The sequence below is a fragment of the Staurois parvus genome, unplaced genomic scaffold (assembly GCF_062004578.1).
Source record: "Staurois parvus isolate SC_StPar_1 unplaced genomic scaffold, SC_StPar_1.0 ptg000274l, whole genome shotgun sequence".
Classification (NCBI taxonomy): Eukaryota; Metazoa; Chordata; class Amphibia; order Anura; family Ranidae; genus Staurois; species Staurois parvus.
Genome location: NW_028318070.1, coordinates 2,437,020 through 2,446,494, shown reverse-complemented (window position 1 = coordinate 2,446,494; position 9,475 = coordinate 2,437,020). Strand labels below are relative to the sequence as shown.

At 50.4% G+C, this 9,475-nt stretch overlaps 1 protein-coding gene across 1 annotated transcript; it reads right to left on the bottom strand.

Moving 5' to 3' along the window:
* Positions 1-1,439: 1,439 nt before the first annotated feature.
* On the bottom strand, positions 1,440-8,334 carry LOC149459114 (uncharacterized). The gene has a single exon (XM_089681642.1). It carries the CDS (start codon positions 7,055-7,057, stop codon positions 2,066-2,068), a length of 4,992 nt encoding a protein of 1,663 aa, XP_089537768.1. The 5' UTR covers positions 7,058-8,334; the 3' UTR covers positions 1,440-2,065.
* Positions 8,335-9,475: the final 1,141 nt, after the last annotated feature.

The window sequence follows — 9,475 nt, the reverse complement described above, 5'->3', positions numbered from 1 at the left end:
TACACTTTAAAGAGCTCAAGGTTTAGGTTCTGCATTGTATTGTAATGCACTTAACAACTGTCCCTGTATGTCTTTTGTCTGCACATTGCCATCTATTTAATGCAATCAAAGCCTGCCTATACCATACTATGTATAAACCTGCTCCAAGGAAGCAGCTAAAAAAGTTAGAAAATCAAAAATATATATTTTTTTGGCATGCTGTGTGAATGGGAACATTTGAACATACAGTAGGGGGTTTCTCAAATTTGACTGCATAAGTGGAAACACACTTTAAGCCAGCAATGACAGCCCCAATAAGCTTATGCTCAGAGGTTCCTCTTCCAGTGTTGTCTGCAAGGCGTCAACAGTATCAATTCATTTTTGGCTTTACTCCATACTCATTTATTTTCTTAGCAGTGATTGTGGAACCCATAAAGAAGGTCACCTTCGGCAGAAGCCCACCATTCTCTACACCTCTTAACAAATCCTGCAGATGAAAAAAATTACGGATTATTTTTATTCTTTCTCGTGTAAAATAAGAAAATATTTCATTGTCAAGCTAGACAGATGCCCATTCATCAAAGTCATTTTTAAAGCAGGCATAATCATATGTGTTACCATGAAGATTCTCTCACCACCTCCTGTCTGGCGCCATGCCAGTCAGAAAGGCTTGAAAACGACAAAATGTGATAGAATTTTCACTCTAATGTGTAAAGTAGATGCATGACAAGATGTTCTATGAAAAGATAGGAGGTGGATTGCAAAGGGAATAACATTGCATAATATCTGCGGGTGTTTATTCACACAGACTGGGTAGTAATCTATAACAGAGCTAGAACTGGTCACTGACATATTATTAGTGTGAAAATAAAATGAGAATAATGTGCCAGCTAAATGGCAGCCAAATTCCAAGACTTCTGGCCAAAGGAAATGCTATGTATACTGTAGCAATCCAAGTGGAATTAAGACCTGGGGGGGGGGGGCTCATATAAGCTGTGCAGTTGGATACTGTCACGACTCGCGGTCGCCGCCACCAACAGGCGACAATCGCACAGCCGCGACTAACAGTAATACGTCACGCCCACGGCGTCAGACCCCAGACCTTCTCACCAAACTCGTGACCGAAGGGCCGGCCGATCCAAAACCGCGGTGTGACGCGCGTAACAAGGCCCCACCCAGCTGCACCCTACACAGCGATTGCCCAGCTAATGGACTACAATCGGTGCCTGCAGCCTGGATGCGCTTGTTACTGGGTCAGGTTAGTTACGCAACTAACCCTTCTACTGCCACCACCACTTTTATTGGAGACTGGGAAACTCCCGTTATCAAATATACACTATAATGATTGAAATATTGATCTATATAGCACGGCCCGCAGACCTGCTATACAGAAATATAACCACAGTAGCGTCTCTTCAAAGGCAGGGATTCGTGAATTGCAAGTAAGCGCTTAGAAACAGTTTAACACTTTCAGAAAGAAAGATTTATTACTAAAAGCGTTGGATGCAAAATAAATATGTACAAAGAGATATCACAAAAATATATATATATGTATATATAGACACAGCAAACATAGAATAGCGAGAAAATACAGGGTAAGTTACTTGCCTTGCCTGGTTTTAGCAAATTCAAGTTGTGAGCAGAAAGCTTCTTTGATCTCCCCTTGTTACGATGTTGCTCGGAGATCCCTGTGTGTGTGTGTGTGTGTGAGACTAACTCACTTACTCTCTTAACGGTTCCTCTCAGGGGCAGGGAGGGGGGCTCTGACTACACATTTTGGGAGTAGTCATTGGGGAACTCTAAACTAACTACAACTCATCCCCCATGATATGAAACATACAGTGCAGTTTTCTTATCTTGATTAAGATGGGGGAGGAAATACTTACAACCTTTATGACTGCTGGACGCAGGATGTCTTAACCTGGTTGACCCACACCATTTGCCAGGAGATAAAGTCTGCCTACAGGAATGCAGGGGGGATGTGAGGATTCCAGGAAGACCTCAAATACACAGACAGAACACGAAAACCAGGGTTGAGGGGGAACTCCGCTCCAATTCTGATGAGCAAGTTTGCCACACCTCCCCCTTAAGTGGTTGCCAAGGAGTGAGCTACAAGTTCTCTCCTGACGCAACCGACCTCTGCTGGCTCGACCTGCCGTGATAACCCATCCGCGTTGCCATGGGTGCTGCCCTTCTTATGCTGTATGGTGAAATCGTATTGCTGGAGAGTTAGGCTCCACCGGAGTAGTTTGCCATTCTCCCCAGCCACACGATTTAGCCAGCTCAGGGGATTGTGATCAGTGATCACGGTGAAGTGCCGCCCATACAGGTACATTTGTAGTTTCTGGAGAGCCCACACGATCGCCAGGCACTCTTTCTCGATCGTGGCGTATGCTACCTCCCTCGGGAGCAGCTTCCGGCTCAGGTAGAGGATGGGATGTTCCTCTCCTGAACCATCAACCTGGCTCAGGACGGCACCCAATCCATATGCAGAGGCATCCGTCTGCACTAGGAAACGACGGGTGAAGTCTGGAGCCTGTAGCACAGGGGCGCTGGCCAGCGCCTCCTTCAAGGCCTGGAAGGCCTTCTCACACTCGGGTGTCCACGACACCTCCTTGGGCAGTTTCTTCTTGGTCAGGTCAGTCAAGGGTTTCGCCAGGCTACTATAGTTACCTACAAACTTCCGATAGTAGCCAGCTGTCCCCAGGAATGACATGACCTGCTTCTTGGTTTGTGGGGTAGGCCAGGCCAGGATGGCCTCCACCTTCCCTGTTTCAGGCCTCAGGGTGCCTCCTCCTACCTGGTGTCCCAAATACTGGACATCTGTCATGCCTATCTGACACTTGCTGGGTTTGACTGTCAGATTGGCGGCTGTCAGTCTGTCTAGAACTTGTGACAGATGCCCCAGATGTTCTTCCCAGGTGGGACTGAACACGGCGATGTCGTCCAGGTAGGCTACTGCGCACTGTTCCAGCCCCTCCAACAGGTCGTTCATGACCCTCTGGGAGGTGGCTGGGGCATTCTTCATCCCAAAGGGCATGACCGTGAATTCGAACAAGCCGAATGGGGTGATGAAGGCCGACTTTTCCCGGGCCTCGGGCGCTAGAGGAATTTGCCAGTACCCCCTGCTCAGATCCATGATCGTGAGATAGCGGGCCGCCGCCAGCCTATCCAACAATTCATCAATCCGGGGCATGGGGTAGGCGTCTGCAGCGGTGATGGCGTTCAGCTTCCGATAGTCCACACAGAACCGGGTCGTCCGGTCCTTCTTGGGGACCAGGACTACAGGGGACGCCCAGGCGCTGTGAGACTTCTGAATCACCCCCAACTGCAGCATTTCCTCCACCTCCCTTTTCATATCTGCCAGCACCTCTAACGAGACGCGATAGGCGGATTGTCTAATAGGAGGATGGGCCCCTGTGTCTACTTTGTGGGTAGCAAGATGGGTTCTCCCAGGCTTCCCAGTAAACCGACCCCCATGTACTGCCAGCACTCTCTCCAGCCCAGGTACCTGAGTGGGGGTAAGGAGGGGGTTGATCGGGAGGGCTGACTCCCCTTCCCTAGTGTCTGCGAGTAGGTCCAGGAGGGGGTCAGCCTCCTCGGTCTCCTGTTGGCTGCAGACTGGCATAACGTAGGCCGTACGCTCGTGGTGAGCCTTGATCATATTAACATGGAAGGCCTTCTGCCGTCTGCTTCCTTCGCCCAACCTAACCAGATAGGTCACATTGTTCAGGCGCTGGGTGATAGGGTACGGGCCTTCCCAGGCAGCCTGCAGTTTGTTCTGCCGCAAGGGTAGCAGAACATACACCTGCTGCCCAACGTTGTATGTCCGCTCCCTGGCATTACGGTCATACCAACGTTTCTGCCTGGTCTGGGCCTGGGCCATGTTTTCTCGTACCAACCCCACCAGCATCTCCATTTTATCCCGGAACCTGAGCACGTAATCCACCACGGAGACCTCAGGGTCCGCAATCTTGCCCTCCCAGGTCTCCCGGATTAGGTCCAGAGGCCCTCTCACCCTCCGCCCGTACAGAAGTTCAAAGGGCGAAAACCCGGTGGACTCCTGAGGCACCTCTCTGTAAGCGAATAACAGATGAGGCAAATATCGTTCCCAGTCCTTGCCCTGGGACTCCACAAAGGTGCGCAACATTTGTTTCAATGTGCCATTGAAACGTTCGCACAAGCCATTCGTTTGTGGATGGTAAGGACTGGCCATGATATGCGTCATCTGTATCTTCTGACAGAGAGCTTGCATCAGGTCGGACACAAACTGGGGCCCTTGATCACTAATAAGCTCGGCCGGAAATCCCACTCTGGTGAAGATTCCCAGCAGAGCATCCGCAACCTTGTCCGACCGGAGGGAGGAGAGAGCCACAGCTTCCGGATACCGGGTGGCATAGTCGACCACTGTCAAGATATAACGTTTGCCTGAGCTGCTAGGGATGGCGAGAGGCCCCACAATGTCTACTGCCACCCTCTTAAAAGGCTCGTCAATCACAGGCAAAGGTTGTAATGGGGCCCTGTGCACCTCTCCTGCCTTGCCAACTCGCTGACAGGTATCACAGGACCGACAGTAATCTGCTATGTCCGCTAACATAGTGGGCCAAAAGAATTTATGGATCAATCGGGCTCGCGTCTTCGTGATTCCCAGGTGCCCGGCCAGAGGAATCTCATGAGCCACCTTCAGCAACTGTCCCCGACAGGGATGAGGCACGACAAGCTGTCGTCTACCAATGTCAGCCCCCCTTCCCTCAGTGGGCAGCCCCTCCCTATATAGTCTGCCTTGCTCCCAGTAGACCTTTTGTTTAGCATTCTCCGCAGGGGGGCCATTAGCCAGATTCCTGAGCTGCTCCAGGGTCTGGTCTGTCAGTAGGGCAGCCTCAAATGTGGAACTACAGGTCCCAGCCAGCGGTCCTGTAGCAAACAATGACAGCTGCTGAGACTCCCTGGAGGCAGAGTCCACTGGGTCAGAACAAGGGGAGGGGTCAGGGACATCCTCCTGCTGTTCTGAGACCAGAGTCTGTGCCTCAGCTACCCGGGCTGCACTGCGGGTGACCACTAAGGTGAGGGATGCCTCATTAGTATCATCAGAACCATCAACATTACTGACCTTATTAATGACATTACTAATGATATTACCGACATTAACATCAACATTACAGGCATTTGCAACGTCATTGTCCTCATCATTATCAACAGTTACTTGTCTACTGTCCAGTTCACCTGAGTTCGTTACCTCCCCCAACAAGGGGATTTCTTCTCCCTCTCCAGCTAATGGAGAATCTTGCCACCCCGCTCCCTTCCCAGCCCCCTCCCTCTGTCCATCCACAGGCTGCCCAGACATTAGTTCAATATCTGCACACTGTACCTTGGTAGGTCCCGAGAGTTCCAGGGGGGCATCCGGAGAGTCCTTAGCAGGGGCATAATAGGCGATAAGGGTGCCCAGATCGGCCCCCAATAGGACAGCTGTGGGAATATCATCAGAGACTCCTACCTGCCTCATCCCCCTCCCTGCACCCCAGTCGATGAACACATATGCCTGGGGTATGTGGGAACGGGTTCCCCCCACTCCGGTGAGGGTCAGGAACTTCTCAGGGATGATGTCTGTGTCCTCTATCACCTCGGGTCGGACTAAGGTGACTTCAGCTCCAGTGTCACGCAAGCCTGTTACGGTCCGGTTGCCGACGATGACCGGCTGTAGGTTGATGCTGGGTCCCCGAGGTTTCCCACTGACCAGCAGCACGGAGGCAGAGTTGCGGGCTGGCTGGCCCGATGATGTCATCTTCTTCTGCTCAGGACACTGGGTCCTGAGATGTCCGGCTTTCCCACAGGCGAAACATCTGCGGGTGTCAGGCAGGAATGGCTTGGCTCCAAGCGCTGCAGGGTTGGGCGGAGGTGAAGCTTGACTCACCAAAGTAGGAGAGGTTGCTATGGACGATTTCCCCCCTTTCCAGCTGTTTGGAGGAGCCTTGCGAGGTTCAGGCACTCGCGTATGGACAAAGGTATCTGCCAGGTCTGCTGCAGCTGTAGTAGATGCTGGCTCCCTCTCCAAGACGAACTGTCTGACGTCTGCTGGACAAATGTGCAGGAGTTGATCTCTGATCATGAGATCCTCCAAAGATTCATAAGAATCAACTTTCAGTCCCTTAGTCCACTGTCGGAATGTGGTACGTAAGCGACTTGCCACATCCGTGTAAGAGTCCCCAGGTCCTTTCTGCATGGACCTGAACCGCTTGCGGTACACTTCCGGGGTCATCTGGTACTTCCGGATAATGGCATTTTTTAAACGTTCATAGTCATCATCTTGCCCCTCTGGCAATTCAACAAACGCTTCCAGGGCCTTGCCTTGTAGCCCTGGTGTCAGGTACCGAACCCATTGAGCTTGGGGCACATGGTACTGACGGCACGTTTTTTCAAAGGACAGTAAGTACGTGTCAATGTCACTGTCCTTTTCCATTGCGGGAAACTTGGCTGCGCCCACGGAAAGAGTGCCGTCCCTGTGATCTAGGGACCCGAGGTTCTGACCCGGTCGCTGCTGGAGCCTTGCCATCTCCAGCTCATGCCGACGATCAGCTTCCCTCTGCACCGCCTCCCTCTCAGCTTGGCGTTCCTCTCTCTCAGCCGCTGCTCGGCGTTCCGCAGTTTCTCTGTCAGCCGCTGCTCTGCGTTCCTCTCTCTCTGCCGCTGCTTGGCGTTCAAGGAACTGCAAGTATGCCATAGGATCCATCTCCATGAGGCGTTTCAGGGCTTCCTGCATCTGAGGAGAGTCTCTGCTGGTTCCAGGCACCACGGTGTTAGCGCACTCAGGCGGTGGTGTGATGTTAACCTTTGGTGATCCTCCAGTGTCAGTCTCTGTATGCCCATCCTGTGAGGCCGTCTCTGAGCCACTGGCAATGTGGGTAACGGGAACCCCTCTATGTTCAAGTTCCCCCGAGTTCTGATTTGCTCGGATATCATACTCCACAAGATCACTAACCAAATCTTCACGAGTTTTGCGACCGACGTCCAATCCTCGTGAGGCACATTCAACTTTCAAATCAGCTTTGCTCATTTTCTCGTAATCTGCTTCACCAGGCATAATTGCAAGCAAAGATAAGATAGAAGAGAAAGTAGGAAAAGAAAATAGCTGTTGCTATGTGTCTCTCTATACACACATATATATAAAATAAAATATGCACCACTTGTTTCTAAGGACTGTTTCCACAGAGGTTACAATCCTTCAGTACAGAGCCAACTTTTAACACTGCACTGAAGCTCTTACTGCAATTATCCCACGTACGCTGCCAACAATATGTCACGACTCGCGGTCGCCGCCACCAACAGGCGACAATCGCACAGCCGCGACTAACAGTAATACGTCACGCCCACGGCGTCAGACCCCAGACCTTCTCACCAAACTCGTGACCGAAGGGCCGGCCGATCCAAAACCGCGGTGTGACGCGCGTAACAAGGCCCCACCCAGCTGCACCCTACACAGCGATTGCCCAGCTAATGGACTACAATCGGTGCCTGCAGCCTGGATGCGCTTGTTACTGGGTCAGGTTAGTTACGCAACTAACCCTTCTACTGCCACCACCACTTTTATTGGAGACTGGGAAACTCCCGTTATCAAATATACACTATAATGATTGAAATATTGATCTATATAGCACGGCCCGCAGACCTGCTATACAGAAATATAACCACAGTAGCGTCTCTTCAAAGGCAGGGATTCGTGAATTGCAAGTAAGCGCTTAGAAACAGTTTAACACTTTCAGAAAGAAAGATTTATTACTAAAAGCGTTGGATGCAAAATAAATATGTACAAAGAGATATCACAAAAATATATATATATGTATATATAGACACAGCAAACATAGAATAGCGAGAAAATACAGGGTAAGTTACTTGCCTTGCCTGGTTTTAGCAAATTCAAGTTGTGAGCAGAAAGCTTCTTTGATCTCCCCTTGTTACGATGTTGCTCGGAGATCCCTGTGTGTGTGTGTGTGTGTGAGACTAACTCACTTACTCTCTTAACGGTTCCTCTCAGGGGCAGGGAGGGGGGCTCTGACTACACATTTTGGGAGTAGTCATTGGGGAACTCTAAACTAACTACAACTCATCCCCCATGATATGAAACATACAGTGCAGTTTTCTTATCTTGATTAAGATGGGGGAGGAAATACTTACAACCTTTATGACTGCTGGACGCAGGATGTCTTAACCTGGTTGACCCACACCATTTGCCAGGAGATAAAGTCTGCCTACAGGAATGCAGGGGGGATGTGAGGATTCCAGGAAGACCTCAAATACACAGACAGAACACGAAAACCAGGGTTGAGGGGGAACTCCGCTCCAATTCTGATGAGCAAGTTTGCCACAGATACAGCTTATCACTGCTATTTGTATAGTAAAAGTACCCAGAGACCATAGGATAGATTTTTGTCTTCCCTAATTTTTCAAAAGATACTTATCCAAATATACAGGACCACAAATGCCATTTAGGACTGATGTATGCAGGGCTTTCTTTCTGCCGGAACGCGGCGGTACTGCGTTCCGCCACCTTTTTCTTCTTGTCCCCGCTCACCGACTGCCTCTGCAGAGCTGACAAGCTATGCAGAGCAGCGAAAGTGACAGGTGCCGGACGCGGCTTGTTTATGTCATGCTTGCGCGTGCCCGGCACCTGTCACTGCCGCTGCTCACAGCCGGTGAGCGGGGACATGCACGCTTCACCCCCCCCCCTCTACCGCCAGCGTGTAAACATCGGGGGCGCGCGGCCACCCCCATAGGAAAGGTGTATCTTAGTACACCCGGCGGTGCGCGCTGACGTCATCACGCCCTCTGCTCGTCGATCCTACCATAGCGCGGATCGTCAGCATCAGGTAAGGAGCGGCGATACAATTTTTCTCGCTTTTCTTGTTAATGTGGGGGGGGGCAGTGTTACTCGCTATTCTTACTAATGTGGGGGGGGGGCGGTGTTAATTCCATACATTTACTTTTATAGCCCCTCCCAAATTTTACTTGCATTCCTGTTCTCTAAAGGGGTGGTCCTAGGGTTTGATGGGGGCGTGGCCAGGTTTGGGTGGGGGAGTTCCACCACCTTTCCTCTGAGAAAAAAAGCCCTGGATGTATGTATACTCAAAGCTGCACTCTGGGCAAACACCTAAACACACAGAGATGAAATACATAAAAGGAGGCTGTTTTACGTAGCAAAGGATTTGTTTTTCTGTCTATTCAATCCAAAGATTTACACAGCTCTGTCACACAGCTCTTGAGGATTTTGCTTTAGATTTACCAAAAACCATATAATATGAGGTCAAACCTAAACAATATTTTCAATTGTATCCAATTAGGCAGGCCCTTGCACTACATAGTTGATGGTAAATCTAAAGGAAATTGGGCAGAAATTGGACAGAAAATTGTATAGTGTATGGCCAGCCTAGTGGTGTCTTCACGCTGGATGGAGAAGCAATGGAGCCACCATTGAATAGCAGAATTGTCAGTTTGGGGAGAGAGT